The sequence below is a fragment of the Camellia sinensis genome, chromosome 11, assembly GCF_055761805.1.
Source record: "Camellia sinensis isolate YWXY chromosome 11, ASM5576180v1, whole genome shotgun sequence".
In the NCBI taxonomy this organism is placed as follows: domain Eukaryota; kingdom Viridiplantae; phylum Streptophyta; class Magnoliopsida; order Ericales; family Theaceae; genus Camellia; species Camellia sinensis.
The window spans coordinates 7,208,559-7,225,273 of NC_138971.1; the positions used below are offsets into that span (position 1 = coordinate 7,208,559).

General features: G+C 34.1%; 1 protein-coding gene across 1 annotated transcript in view; it reads right to left on the reverse strand.

Annotated features, from left to right (window-relative positions):
• Nucleotides 1–16,256, reverse strand: part of LOC145801825 (putative protein arginine N-methyltransferase 6) — a 29,209-nt gene extending 12,953 nt beyond the window's left edge. The window contains exons 1-6 of the mRNA XM_082893511.1: nucleotides 15,787–16,256; nucleotides 15,242–15,307; nucleotides 14,868–14,936; nucleotides 13,098–13,133; nucleotides 7,028–7,093; nucleotides 70–138 (exon numbers count right to left, since the gene is read on the reverse strand). Coding sequence (XP_082749637.1) covers nucleotides 70–138; nucleotides 7,028–7,093; nucleotides 13,098–13,133; nucleotides 14,868–14,936; nucleotides 15,242–15,307; nucleotides 15,787–16,047 — 567 coding nt within the window. The 5' untranslated portion in view covers nucleotides 16,048–16,256. The remainder of the gene's footprint in view (nucleotides 1–69; nucleotides 139–7,027; nucleotides 7,094–13,097; nucleotides 13,134–14,867; nucleotides 14,937–15,241; nucleotides 15,308–15,786) is intronic.
• Between the last annotated feature and the right edge of the window lie 459 nt (nucleotides 16,257–16,715).

The following is a 16,715-nucleotide window of genomic DNA, read 5'->3' on the forward strand; positions in this document are numbered from 1 at the left end:
GTACACATTAAGATTGTACAAAATGACAAAACTCAGCATGCAATCAAGCACAAACATGTCGGTAATCACCTCATACAGAAGCATGTAGCCCATCCACTCTGAAATTATAACATCAACCTCTTCATCAATTTCAACATCCTGTAGTGATCACTGATCAAAGTCAGTATGATTAATGTAAGGAAAAAATCAAAAAGAAAAGGCACTACCTTATTAGCTGGCTTAGAAAGAAGAATAAGTTGGAGAAGGAAAATGAAAATATTCAATACAATAAAATGATTTTGAATATGAACTTATAAAGCTGGGAAAGGCTCACATGTCTTACTATTGGTCCACAATGCAGCTAAATAGCTAATATGCATCATTATTTGTCCCACAAAAATTTAACAAGTATCATGGTATTATAGCATGTTAGTCATATCAAAAGCCACTTCTTTCTTTTGTTTGTATTATTCTTGAAAGCAGAAAAACTCATAATTACAGAAAATTAAACAAGAACAAGCTGTAAATAGCAGCGCAAACAGAAAATAAATCAAAGCAACCTGCCCCATAAAAGTTTGGGAAGAAAATAATACGCTACTAAGTGTCATGGAGAACACAAAGATGTCAGGGAACAAACAAGCCAAGCTGAGCTGAGTGTAGACCTGCTCCAGCTTGGCTCAGTTGAACATCACAGAGCTCAAGCTCCCCTCAATCTCATTAAAAAAGCATAAAAATTGTAATCTGAGGTAAGCAGGGGATGAGCACAAAGTAGCCTGATTGGGTGCAACTCACCATAAAACCTCCGGTGGTGATTCCAACGCATACAAAGTTGTGGGTATTCTGTCCAAGTTGATACATTAATTTGAAGTTGTTTGATTAGAAAGTTTTCTTCTAGGGAAACACTGGTTGCCACTAAGCAATTCAGCAACAAATGGAAAGGTAACCATGGATATGGTGAAGGACAGTTTGCCCAGAATCCAACATTGTTGATGTCTAGCACATTAACTAATTTCAGTAAACTCTTTCATATATAGACCACTAAATTTCTCAATAATTAATAAGATAATTTTTAAAAAAAATAATAATCGTAACATCCATAGGATATTGATTTTGGAATAGGTCCGTGATTGTAGTATGGCAACACTACATATTCGGACACTAATCCATCTAGTTAGATTCACATTTTCATGAATGAAGGCAAATAATCTTGGAGCAGAACTTCAAGTTTAAAATCATTAATTCTTCAAGTGAAAAGTGGAGGGACTCCATTTATTTGGATGGGGTAATTCTGGTAGGCATCAAGACCTAAATTATTTGTAGCAATTTGATTATTAAAAAAATGAGAAAGAAGACACATATTATGTCGGTGGCATAATTAAATTTGTTCTTGTGGTATATTTTAACTTTTAATAGCATTTTAGTATCGTAATAACCATGCAGTGATGAGGGATGATGTGTCATGTATACTTATGCTTGTGATTGAGATGTGAAAGGAAAGAATATTCAATGATAAATCCCCACATTGTCGGTTAGTATATTATGGAAGCTCAGGTTCCTACTGATGGTAATTATGGGTATATTTCTTACAGAGAGGGCTTCAATCAAAAACATAAGCTGCATTTATATGAGCCACAACAAAAGTATCTGCAGCACCATTAGCATCTCTATAACCGAAATGTACCAAAAATCCCTGGCAATTTAGTTGACGGGATGAATAAGGAATGGTTGTAAACTGTGGACCAATAGAAAACACGACCACCAAGGAATTGAAAGGTAGACGATAGTTGTAGCTTGGTCCGCATATATACATTCTAGTGTCCAGTAACATAAAAAAATGTTGCCTAAATCAATCCAACAAATTCCTTGCCACAATTAGGAGCTCCTTATATGACCGGCCCCTCTATAGTGCCACACTAGAATTCTCATTTTTTGATTGATTGGGGATGGGATTGCAGAACTGGCTGAGGGTCATTCAAAGTTCAGTGGCGTCACATGGCCTCCTCACTCCATTGTAGGTTCAAGGCGGGTTGGTCAGTCACTACATTCGCCAAACAGGTAGCTATGAAGCACGGATACTCCAAAAATGGTGCCGTACAAGTACTAGGTACTTAGCGGGTGCGGGTGCGGGTGCAAGTGCAGGTACGCGTACCAAGTACGGCAAATACATTTGGGTATAGCATGGGTATGTCGTGGCTACGGCATGGGTACGGCAGCGGTACGGCTTTGCAACTGCTAGAATTTGTTGTATCCTTTATTATTCTTCTTTCAATTTTGAAAATATCAAGTAATTTATTTCCAACACTCTTTACCCATGAGTCATGATTTTGCTCTCTTTTGCATCGTGTTTTAGACAATCAAAAAAGAAAAAGAAAGAATTATATAACCTTTTAGACAAATTGTTCTCTTTTTAATTTTGATATTGAAACTTTGATTTGTTTGTTGAATGTTTAACTATAAATTTAAAAAACAAAAAAAAAAATTTGACGTATCTCAACTGTACCCGTACCCTAACCCTACTTTTTTAAGAATTTGCTATATCAGCCATATACATATTCGCACCCGCACCCACACCTGTGCTTCATAGACAAGTAGTCTCAATGATGAGGCTTAGACTACTGTCAAGACTCAAAAAAATGTGAGGTACCAAATGAAATGGTTGTATCAAAAACTTGTTTTTGCATAGTTTCATCATGCAATTTCAAGATATTGTAAATGCTCATGCATATTTATAAAACCTTGAGTTATTTTAACAATATCATTATCATCTCGTCTCATTTTCATTTTTAGATGATACCCCATGTGTCAACAACTTCAAAGTGCACTCTCCCACATTGATGACTTCATTAAACAATTCCTATCATTTCACTTCTCATGAAAATAACCTATATTTATACAAAAGTTTTCAAAGGCGTTCTTAGGGTGTGCATTGAGGAGAGGCGTGACAAAAACGCACCTATGAGTTGATTTTTAGGCGAAGCACCAGCTATGCGTAAGCCTCAACCTAAGAGGCGTTCCCATCAGGCACGTTTTTTGCACTTTCCACACATCAACGAGTGAGACGTGCAACCTCGAATAAGAAGAAAATATACATATCATTGACATAGATGCAGAATCTCAAATGATCAACCTTCTTCAGAGTCCAAACAACTAACAATTTAGGGCTCTCTATTTTGGCTAAATGACCTTTGGTTGGACTCTTTTTATTTGTTACATGATAGGTCTCTTCCATTCTCTTCTTTCCTTTTTTTGGCTAAATGACCTTTGGTTGCACTACTTGTATTTATTGCATAATACGTCTCTCTTTTTCTTTTCTTTTCTTTTCTTTTTTTCTGTTGATGTTATTGTTTTGCTTATTGGCTGATTTATTAATTCATTTTATTTTTAGGCATAAAATGGTTTATATGAGTTTTATTTGCTATTTCTTTTTTATGCTATATTTATTTAATTTTATATTTTATTAAAAATAAAAAAAATTTAAAAGGCTTATGCCTCACCTCATCAAGAGCAAAACGCCTCACATTACACTTTTGCCTTTAAAACTTTGATTTATACAAACTTGCGCATTCAATCCAATTTTCTTAATTTCTTGAACTTAAAAACAATTTTAATTAGCATAATTGGCATTTTGGTAGCACAAAATAAAAGATTAGTTCAGAACTATATCCAATTTTCATACTTGCTCATATATTCCATAAAACCATGGCAATAAAAAGTTAAGTATTTCTAAAACGAAATTTGATTCCAAAAATACTAGAAATAGTAGAAAGTTGATTATAGAGCGGTTGAGCTTACTCACCCCTTTATATTTCAGATCCAGAAGAATAGTACCGAGCAGAATACTCAGGAGATGGAATGTTTCACCTCAGGGTCTACTCCTAGAAATATTTTGTACTATGTTGGCATGTAAAATTTCATAGGAAATTGTATTAAGAAGCCCCAATAGTGTAATAAAGAATTTTTTATAATATTCCAACTAAATCTTCTAATAAGTGAATATGTGCAAAGTGTTATAGTTCAAGATTTCTTAGCCTTGCATGCTCATAAATATATTTTGGTGGTAACTATTGTTATATAACATAGATAGCATTGGTTTAGGGGGTGACTATTCAAAGGTATCAGAGAAATTTCCCTTTCAATCCATCGCCATCTTCTTTGTTCTCTCGAGCTTCCATCTCTTGGTCTATCTCTTCTACCATCACTCATGGAGCACAAATGAAGCACAGGTATTCCAAAAATGTTGTTGTACAAGTACCGCGTATGGGTATGCATACCGATACGGTTGCACGCGTACCAATTACACCATATACCGTCTAGAAGAGTTGGGTACACGATGGGTATGTAGTGGGTACTCCATGAATATGGGGTTGGGCAAGCCGGGGCAAAAAATAAAATTTTTAGAATTTTTAAGGGCACCGAAGCAATTCTTTTTTGCACATTTTGAAAAAATAAATGAATTTAGGGTATTTTGTAATAATAAAAAACATAAACAAATAAGATTTAAAAATATAACTCTCGTTCCTCTTCTTTGTCGATGGTCGTTCTCAAATCTCATTCGAAGAACAGCATCGGCGATTCAACTCTCCTTCGAAGACGACGGCAATGGTTGATGACGAAGCTCAATGTTGCGATGAGTTTTTCTTAGTTCCACTTCTTCGATTCTTCCTTTCTTCAATTCTTTTCCGTAGCCACCACTCACAGAGCTAATAACCATCCGACATCTCCCACCATCTAAGTTTACCATTTTCCTGCGAGTTCCTGTGAGTTTTCTTATGTCCTCTTGCAGCCAATCTCCTCTTCTTTGACTCTCTTCTTCTTCGATTCTCTTCTTCTTCGATTCTTCTTTTTCTAATCTAGATTTTTTTTTTCCCCACATTTTTTTTGTTTTTATTTTCCCCCATGGCAACTAAAATTTGATGCTAGTCTATAGCCTTATTCCTCTTTAACCATCTTCAAAAAAAATTAGGTAATGCAGAATCACCCAATTTGTTATTGAGTAACTTTGTCCTCTTTTATTTTTGTTTAGCTTGTTGTTGGTATGAAACTCTCTTTTTCTAATTTCTCTTATGTAATGACATTAAAATAGCTCATTAACTTTAGTATTGGTATTGTTGAACAATGATTTATTTTTTGGTTTTATAATTTCTTTTTAGTTATGGTATTGAACTTTGATTTGTATGTTGGATGTTTAACTATAAATTTTAAAATAAATAAATATTGACGCATCCCAACCGTATATGTACCTTACTTTTTTTAGATTTTTGCATATCAACGTACCCGTATTGATATCCATACCCACACTTCATAGTGGAGCACTCTTCCACTTAATCCTCAATTTCCACTGCTTCACCCTTTCCATGCCCATCAAACCTTCACCACATCAGAATCTTCTCAACGACCTACCTCCACCAGCAAACCCCATCGAAGAAATTATTCCTTGACCTTTTCTATTACGATCTTGAAATCGCATAACCAAACTAGACAAAAATGAGTTTATGATACAACCATTATAGCTGGTACCTCACATTTTCTGCGTCCTGAGTATTGTCCAAGTATTGTCATTGATGTTAGTCAAGAGCGCCAAGCATTTACACATGATAATGAAGTTCAGTACAGACTAAATACTATAGGGCGGCTGGTCATAGGACCAATATAGACCACATTTCTTTATTGTACTAAATACTTGAATGCATGCAAACCATGCCACAGCTATCCTCATTCATCTACCATTCTTTGTGCCTTCCATTGGCCTTCCAGGTAGCATTTGGAACTTACGGAATTCCTTTGAAGTTTCCCAAAGACAAATACATGGTACTACTAGAACAACTTATGCTAAAGTATATCTCCAGTGATGGACCATGATCCTTCCATCTTATCCACAGTTTAAAACCATCCCTATTCATCCCATCATGAACAAAAGGAAGGGTATATGGATATGTAGCCCTTGCTCACCAACTAGAGCAGACAAGGGCATTGTGCTTCTATGGTTCCACACCCTAATCTTTCACAAAACAAATTGTTCGTGACAGTTCAAGGGTCCTTGCTTAGTTGGTTAAAATAAGGGTTCCAACAACCTAGCCATCAATTTACAATATTAAAATAAAAAATAAAGCAAAAAGACCATGTTCAGCAAGAAATTAGAGAATTTAGTAATTTCTTTTCCCATAAGAAAACCCCAACAACAATTTCCCTGAAGGAATAACTTTACAAAGTAACAAAATCTATTAAAGTACGAAATTGTGACAATTGCCTAAATATTACATATTTTTATCATGGAAGGACCTAACTTGACCTAACATCATGGCATGTTCGTACGAAACCATCTACTCAGTGTTAGCGACCCAACAACATCAACCCAATCTATTGTGCATGATTACCAAGCATGCACACAAGCTTGGCCAGTACATTACAAATGCAAGCTTTCTCCTTTGATAGTCATGCAACTATAACTTGTTGCCTTCACCTCATGCACACTTCAACAATCACCAATGCAAATAATCATTGAAAACTAATCCAATTGTGTGCCCAAACAAACTAGTCCCTTTTGGTTTATCTATTTTCAATAGTTAGGCCATGCTTGGGTAATCATGACTCATGAGCATTCAAACACAAACATGCACTGCTAAATATCTCAGGGCACTCCAACAACTTCCAACGCAGTATTTTCAAATTCAAAGCCAAATTTAAGCATTCGTACATATTTACATAGATATTGTATCTTCAAATCAATAGCAGCTGCAATGATGACAACATTTAATAGTACATGGTTGTCAATGCCTAAAACAAGAAAAAATTGCCATAACATGTTCTTGTTTTACAAACACATGCAAAATTTATAGTTTGATTCTACATTTTCACAATAAATCTTCAGACATCTCGTATTAATTTTAAAAGCTGGTTCCTTTCACCAAAGGAAAAGACGCCTACTGTTATTAAATAATCAAAATGAAGCAACTACCCAGAGTGTCAAACAACCCAATCACAAACAAGCAAAACATAAAACATCCCTGCTAAGCACAAAGAATATGTTGAATTGTTTAGAAAAGCATACCTCTATACGTCCATGCAAAACAATGACTGTGTCGGATAGGTTATTTGCCTTCACAACTTCATTCGCCTAATTAAATTTTTCAAAAGAATATAATCAGTTCAAACCTTATATTTCAACCTTATATTTCAACCTCAATTCTGCACAAGTTATGATGTAAATTATACAAATTATCGATAGTCAATACATTTCTCATCTAAGAAGCACAAACACGCAACACGACATGGACTTGCCAACACAACAATTTTTAAAAAATGAAAGACATGACACATGAGATAAATACAAAAAAACATATAGTTTTATTAGGGGTGGGAATTTGGCACGTACCCCGTTAACACAACTCAAATCGTACACATAATTAGAGAGTTAGGGTTAATCATTTTTTTACTAGAACCCAAATATGAGACGACATGAAAACACGAATATTAAATGGGTCATGTTTGGGTTGAACATGAACACGCGAAACTCAAAATGGACATGTTTGACCTACGTAAATATTCATGTCTACACGAACCCACTATTGACACACATGTAACCCCGAATAGAACCTGAATATAGTAACCAAAAGATCTTGAGTAATTCATTCTCATCTGTTAGATTTAAACTTAAATTTCTATATAATATATACCTAAAGAAGTACAACCCTAAATTAATGATAAATCAGCAAAAGTCAAGATTGGTAAACATGATAGTTTTTGAATGTGTGGCAGCAGTGTTTTTGTGGCAGAAGTCAATGTAAAAGAATCACAACAATGTTACTTTGGATGTGGCATAACTGCAACATTATTATTATTAGTCTGGTATTGGATGAAAACTTGTTTTTCTTTTAAAAATTTATTGGATATTTAAATATTAATGAGTGACAATAGTTTAGATTGGACGTGTAATGGATTAGTGATGAATATTTTTAATTATTTTCACAGATACTGGCCTATATATTATCATTGTGTGTCAATATTTCAATAAGTTATTCTTATGCATGTGATGTGAAATAATTTTTTTTTTTTTTAAACAATTTGCTTATAATCTAAAATATGAACTTTTGCTAATTGTATTAAGCGTGCCATGTTAGGGTTTAACCTAATTATAAGTAGGCCATATCAGTATCAAGATAATTGACACGTTTAATTAAATGGGCCATGTTAGTGTTGGATTGTTTTGAACACGAACCCGATATGACACGACACGGCACAATTCCCACCCCTATGTTTTATATACTTGTTATATGCCATTTATATATTTTTCATTAAAAAATAATATTTAAAAATGCAGCATAACACTAAAGTTTAAAGGAGGAAGAATTAATAGGCATGAATCTATATTTTTTTCTTTTCATTCTATCCTAAGTTGTTTTATTGAAGCTTATAATGTGTTTTGTGTTTATCTAACGACAGAGATGTGTGTCTCCCAAGCCATAGAAGAGTATCCTGGTCTAATAATAATAATAATAATAATAATAATAATAATAATAATAGAACGTGCTTGGACAGGTGTCTTGACACTTGTCGGTAAGTGTCCAAAGAGAACACAACATCTTCTTAAAAGTGTGTGCGCTTTTTAGTATCTCATACACATACAATATCTAATCAGTTTGTTAATTGATTGTAGCATTAAAAAACAAAAAATGAACTAAACCCTAAGCAGTATGGAATAGATAAAGGCTAGGAAGCACGGATACGGATACGGGATACGGGTACGATACGACACGGATACGGCGATACGACAAAATTTGAAAAACTAGGATACAGGTACGGCGGGGATACGTTCGTAAAAAATATTATTTTAACAATTTTTAGTAATGCAGTATGCATAAAAATAAAACCTAAAGCAAAAGACAACTTGATAAAGAAGAAAGATTCCTATAAAACTAAGAGTCTTCAAGGTCAATAGCTTCAACTTGTTCCCCTTCATCATTGAATATCACAAGACCTTAGCTAAAGCCAAAAAACCATTCTTAAATAAAAATTTCAGCAAATATACTTTTTTAAGTCATCAATGATAGCCTAGGAAGCACGGATACGAATATGGTGATATGGGGATGTGGATATGGCGATATGTCAAAATTTGAAAAAGTACGATACGGGTACAGCGGGGATACATTCATAATTTTTTTTTATATATAATTTTAATAATGTAATATGCATGAAAATAACACTTAAAGTAAATTAATAAATAAGGAGAGGGATTCCTATTAACCTAAAAGTGCTCAAACATTCATAAAACATCCAAAACTAAAAGTAAAAGCAAATGCAAATGCAAATTAAACATCATCCTTACATGCCAACACCAAAAAAAGAATAAGAGCAGAGAGAAGAAACGCGAGAGAGTGAAAAAGCGAGAGAGAAGTGAGAGAGACAACAAGGATACATCAATTTGACAAATTCTATTACTTTAACTCTCACTATATTCCTCTTATCAAAGAACTAAACAAAATATTATAAGTAATATATAACTTCGAGTATCCGATACTTCAAAATTAAGTATCCGATACTTCAAAATTAATAAAAAATTAATTAAGAAGTATCTGATACTTTTAAGAAGTATCCGATACGTATCCGCGAGTATCCGAGGAGTATCGGTATCCGATAAGTATCCGATACGGATATGTCACCCTTTTTGAAGTATCCGTGCTTCATAGGATAAAGGAAAATACACAAATCTAAAATTTTACCATCCAAGATGTCATCTTAAAAGAGAGATTGATATAGACTAACTACTGAAGTAATTTTATGGTGAAATATATAGAAATAGAAAAAAACGACAAGTGGTGACAAGTAGCTTGCAAGCAACCAACTCCATAACAAGTGAGTGATGAACTACAAGCAACCACATTTATGACAACTGAACAAGTGACAAGCTACTTCTAAACAGCCAACTCCAAAGTAGGCTAACTACTGAGTAATTTTATGGTGAAATACATAGAAATAGAAAAAGAACGACAGGTGGTGATAAGTAGCTTGCAAGCAACCAACTGATGGACAATGAAGCACACGTGCGGGGGTGCGGGTACGGATATTGATATGGGTATAGCTACGATACGGATACACCAATACAGCAAATTCTTAAAAAAGTATGGTACGGGTACAATTAGGGTACGTCAATTTTTTCATTTTTTTTCTTTAAATTTATAACTAAACGTCTAACATACAAATCAAAATTTCAATATCAAAACTAAAAAGAGAACAGGTTGTCTAAAAAGTTTTATAATTCTTTCTTTTTTTTTTCTTTTTTATTGTTTAAAACATGATGCAAAAGAGAACAAAAACATGACTTATGGGTCAAGGGTGTTCGAAGTAAATTACTTGATATTTTTAAAATTGAAAGAATAATAATAAAGACTGCAACAAATTCTAGCAGCTGCAAAAATAAATAAATAAATAAAATCACCTCGTCGTACAGGTGTTGTACCCGTGACGTACCAAAATGTATTTGTTGTACCCGACATAAATTCGACATACCCAGTACACATACTACCGTACCGGTACGCATACCCGCACCCGATAAGTATCCGATACTCATATGGCACCATTTTTGGAATACCCGTGCTTTATAGGTGATGGACTGCTACAAGCAACCACCTTTATGACAACTAAACAAGTAACAAGCTACTTCCAAATAGCCAGCCCCAAAGTAGGCTAACTACATAAAGTAATTTTATGGTGAAATACATAGAAATATAGAAGGGGAGGGGGGAGGAACGACAGGTGGTGACAAGTAGCTTGCAAGCAACCAACCAACTCAATAAGAAGTGAGTGATGAACTGCTACAAGCAAACACTATTATGACAACAAAACAAGTGACAAGCTACTTCCAAACTGCCAGCTCCAAAGTAGGCTAGGCTAACGACAGAAGCAATTTTATAGTGAAATACATAGGGTTTGTTTGGTAACCATTTTGTTTTCAGTTTTTCGTTTATATTTACAAAAATTTTAAAAACTAGCATAAAAACTTGTTTGATAATTTTTTTTAGTTTATAAATAGTTAGTTTTAGTTTATAAATAAGGGTGAAAAACAAAAACAAGAAAAAGTTGTTTCTCGTTTTTTAAAAACCAAAAACGCAAGCAAAAAACACAGCAGGAAAAAAAAAAAAAGTTTGGCTGTGCTTGTGAGGTTTGGTGTTCAAAACTTGGGAGACACAATGTTAAAGCAAATTAAAGGTAATATTATCTTCTTTGTTCTGAACCATCAATGTTAAAAAAAGACTAGCTCTCTTTCGCTTCTCTCTCCTCGTCAACGAACCCTCCATCATCGAGCTGCTCTACATCATCCAACCTCCAGGTCTCTTTCTCCTCTATATCGGCGCTTGATGGAGATCCTTGGATTCTGCATCGAAGAAGAAGAGAAGAAGAGAACCTGCTGCCGACGAAGCATACTCGGTGCCAACAAAGCCATTCTTGAAGAAACTTGAACAGATTTTTGGTGATTCTTTAAAATTTTTGGTGATTGATTGTTGATGATTCTTGCATTGATTCATGGTGATTCTTTAAAAAAATTCTCAAATAATTCTTCTCTAATTGATTTAAAATAACAGTAAACCTTTGTCTTCTTTTCTTCCTCTTTGTCTTTTCTCTCTCTCTTCATCTTCGTTCTTTTAAGAGTGGAGATTGAATGGGACCATGGTTTGTATTTGTGTATATTATTAGTAATAACATATTATAAAATTATAATTTTATGATTTTAACAGTGGACAGTGAATGGGACCTTAGTAATAACATATTATAATTTTATGATTTAAATGATTTTCATTGTTATAAATAATTAAAAAATAAAATAAACATTTTATGCATTAAAATTAACAAACATGTTTTTGGATTTTTGTTTTTAAAAATTTTTAAACAGTTTGTTCAAACTAAATGTGTTTGCAGTTTTTGATTTTCTAAAAATAAACAAAAACTAGTTTTACAATTTTTTTATAAACATAAACCAAGAACGTAAACGTTTCCAAACGCCACCATAGAAATAGGAAGGGGAAAAAAAAAACCCAACAGGTTTTGACAAGCAGCTTGCAAGCAACCAACTCAATAACAAGTGAGTGATGAACTGCTACAAGCAACCACCTTTATGGCAACTGAACAAGTGACGAGCTACTTGCAAACAGCCACCTCCAAAGTAGGCTACCTAAGGATAAGAATTTTTAAATTACCATTTTATCACTAACAAGGAAATTCATAAACACACATAAGCTAAAGATGCTTCAATTTTGTCTTAAAAAGAAATTGTGTAAATCATATATTTGGTTTAGTTGATTTCATAGGTAGGCTGAGTTGTGGCTTTGTGATCACTGTGTGTATACTGCATATTGTGTATATCTATGAAGCACGGGCACTCTAAAAATAGTGTCGTACGAGTATCAGGTACTTACCGGGTGCGAGTACGTGTATCGGTACGGCAATACACACACTGGGTACGCCAAATACATGCCGCGTATAGCAAATACATTTGGGTACAGCACCGGTACGTCGTGGGCACACAGCACCAGTATAGCGAGGTTTTTTTTTTTTTTTTTTTTTTTTTTTTGGGTGCAACTGCTAGAATTTGTTGCAGCCTTTATTCTTATTTCAATTTTGAAAATATCAAGTAATTTATTTCCAGCACCCGTTACCCATGAGTTATACTTTTGTTCTCTTTTACATCCTGTTTTAGACAATCAAAAAAGAAAAAAAAAGAATCATATAACTTTTTAAACAAGTTGTTCTCTTTTTAGTTTTAATATTGAAACTTTAATTTGTATGTTGGATGTTTCGCTATGAATTTTTTTTAAAAAAAATCGTACCCATACCCTAGTTTTTTTAAGAATTTGTCGTATCGGTATACTAGTATCGCACCTGCACCCGTGCTTCATAGGTGTGTACAAACGTTGTGCCCCTTTTGGCACCTTTAGTAAATCAACTTTTCCTATCAAAAAAGGAAAACTAAATGCATGCTAATTTATCCACACAAAAAAAAAAAAAAAAACTAAATACATGCTAGCCTAAACTGTAACAATACTTAATTGTATAACTAGTTTAAAAGAAATCCAGCTCATTTAGTCCTATGTGTTGTCCCACAATATTTATCAATGCAATAAAAATACCTGCACTGCGATGTCACTAGCATCCACTGCATAGACCTGGTAAGACAAAATTGTTACAGAAATGAGACTGCATAAAAAATGATATACATTGAAATGAATGAATTATGGAACAAACAAAAACATATTTGAATATTTCACTAAAAGAATACACCTAGACATACTAAAGTCTCTTATTCATACAGAAAGCACCCTATGAAGAGGATAAGAGCTTATAATAACTGCTATCTATTGTGACCTATTCAGTTAAGATTACAATCTTTTAAGTGATCACAACTGCATCATTTGAGGTACCAAGGTGATGCAACCAACATAAATGTCACAAGCAATTTTCAAGATTTACTCAAAATTACAATGTGGTGAACATGAAAAGCAAGGATATTTCTCCCTAAGGCATAACAAAAGACAAAACATCAGGACAGACCAAATTTTTAGGATTTCCTAGGGGAGTCGAGATGGGTAAGTAAATGTGATAAGAAAGATAAACCAAGTAATATAATTAATAAATCTAGAAATACAAAAAAAAATCTCAGTTTCTTTTTTTGGTACAATAAAGGCAGGAGAATGGGGGAGATCTCAGAGTTTTTGAAATATAACACATGAAAAGTTTGAGAAATTAACCATTTAGTGAAAACTGAATCATATAGCCACAAAGGTACATACAACCCAATTTTTACCTATATGACTAGAGCAGCTAACAGTGTGTCTAATTTACAAGAAAATTGTGTATTTAATCATGGATGCTACAATTTTCAATACAATGGTTTGTACAACTTTTTGGAAAAGAAAATTTACAATTAAAAAAGACTGACACAATGCAACAAATAAGTTATGTTACGGATTTTTATACAAACTGTTAGAAATACTTCTTGAGGGAAAAAAAGGTCCTAGAGTTGTTGGGCCTCTGGGTTCCAATTTGCTACTAGCTTCCACCAACATGAAGCTTATCTCAACCATCAACCAATAATTCCTTGTTAGCTCAAATAGTGAACCTCCGCTCCAACGTTCAGCACAATGATTACTAGGTTTCAAGGAGAATGCTTGATCAAAATCACTCACTTTTTTCATCTGGAAAAGCAAAGATGTTATTCACATCATAGGCATTCATCATTTCTTTTGTTGCATTGTTTGCTCTTTGTATTTCCTAGGCATCTCTATAAACAGCAGTAGTTACAGTAAACATTCATTCCAGAAAAGTCTAACAATAGCTGTAAAAAAATATGCATTCATCATATCATGGAAAATTGTTGTACAAAGTAGAATTAATTATGCAACCCACCAACTGAAATCATTCAAGTAGGTGCAGCAAGAATTAACTACACTATGTTTGGGAACTTAGGAGAGAAAATAAAAGAAATGATTACTTAAGTAATAAGAGAAAAGAAAAGAAAAGAAAAGAAAAGAAATGATTGTGATTTCTCTCATTCTTGTTTGGTTAGGTTTCATTAAGAGAAAAAAAAAGAAAAGAAATTATTTTATGTTATATTACCAAAACAACCTTTTTATATTTTCAATCATTTTATTTCTTTTATTTTTATAGGGACAAAATAGGTATTACGAAAATAGTGGTTTTTTTTCTCTCCCAATCTCTCCACTTTTGGGAAGATTGAAAATGAGACTCATAAAAGAAATGAGTTTCTCTCCATTTCTTTCTATTTCTTCCCATTTCTCTCTACTTAGGTTATCTAAACAAATAAGAGAAATACATATCACTCCATTTCTTTTCTTTTCTACCCAAATCACTCAATCCAAACATAGTAAAAGATAGCTTACCCGTTTGGCACCTGCTTGAGCACAAAAAATAGAAAGAATGCCCGTGCCACATCCAACATCCACTACAACCTGAAGCATGAGAAGACAATACAAAATAAATGTATAAATAAATAAAAAAGAGAGACATAAATAAAATTTGCAGTCTTCCAGCCACATAGATCAACTGTGGCATCCACATGAAACTTAATATATAAAAAAATATATATATATATTGTCTCTCACATATAAACAGATATTGGATATAAACATTATGCTATATTGCTATGAATGTCAAGGAGGTATTAGGTGCATTACAGCATATATCTCATCGAAAGATTATGTTAGTAAGAAACATAGAGAGATTATATCATAACAGAATAGCAATACAATCTTACTTTTCCTGCTATATAATTCTGATGCTGCATAACTGCGGCTCTATAAGTTTCAGTTCGCACGCGATCCTGTATAGTCCAAGAGGAACATTAGCGAGTGAATGTTATAAGAAGCGAACAATCAGCGGCAAAGTGCAGTAGAATCCCTGAATGAAAATGAACATTGAAATCCTCATTACTCCCCTCACCCCCCAACTATCCTCGAAAAATGGAAATGCAAAAATTACAAACCCCTAGAACCCAGTAAGGTTTTTAACTTTAAAACAAACAATCGTATATGAGCATTGATCGAAATCCTCATTACTCATCGTGTTTGAGAACTAACCCAAGAGAACCCAGAAATGGTTTTTTAACTTAAATCGAACAAATGCAGTGCAGACCCAAATAAATACCCAGAGAGCTCGAATGCGAAAGCTCAATCAAATCAAAATCCAAATCCAAAAACACAAATCTATGTACTGATCGATCATCTACGAGACAAGAAATTAGTTCACAACTCAAAAGACAAACACGGGGGGTGTGGGAGTGCGGAGTAGAATGAATAAAACCTTGATCATCTCTTCGTGAATGCCAACGTGAGCATAAGAGTGGAAGTAGGCCATGTCGAAGTCGGTAGGAGGAGGAGGAGGAAGAGGGGGAGGCATGTCTCGGTCGGAGGCAGAAACCCTAGTTGTTGCAGAGCCATCTCCTCCGTAGTCACGAGACCTGCGAACCCTATTGCCCCTCCGGCTCAGTGAACCACCACCACCACCGTTTTGGTGGTGGTAGTGGTATCCATTGTTGTAACCCTTGCTCGCTGGTCGCAACATTTTGCTTCTCTCTCCACCAACACCAACACCAACACCAACAAAACACCACACCACACCCCGTCAGTCCGAGAGAGAGAGAGAGATGGGAGAAGGGTGAGAAAGGAGAGGGAGGGAGGGCCTTCAAATTACAAATCCACCCCTCTTGTATGAAAAATTATTAAAATAGTCCACCCTCTCAGGCTTACCACGGAAGAGGTGTTGCTCCGACTAAGTCACAGCAGCGATCTGTTGGGGGTACGTTATTTATATAAAAATTTAAGTTAAACAGAGGTTCATAACCTCATGATCAGATTCAAAATATTTTAAAAAATCATTAAGATAATATTAATCGTTTATTTTTTAAAAAACAAATGTGTTCTTGTTATGAAGTTATAAATTTCTTATCAATTTGATTTTTTGCATGGATGATCTATTCAATAAATTCTACAATATGAACGGTTCAAATCATCAAAAAAGACTCAAAAAAACCTCTACGGGCTCACAGCAGATTGCTGATGTGATTTAGTCACAGCAGCATCCTTAGATCCCTTACCACATAGTTATATGGTGAAAATCAAATTTGTATAATAAAAAATTTATATGTAAAATAAATTTAAATCACAAGATGATATTTGTAATATTTTGAAAATTTTAGTTCATTCGAGTGTAAGAGTGAGTACTCGAGCAGT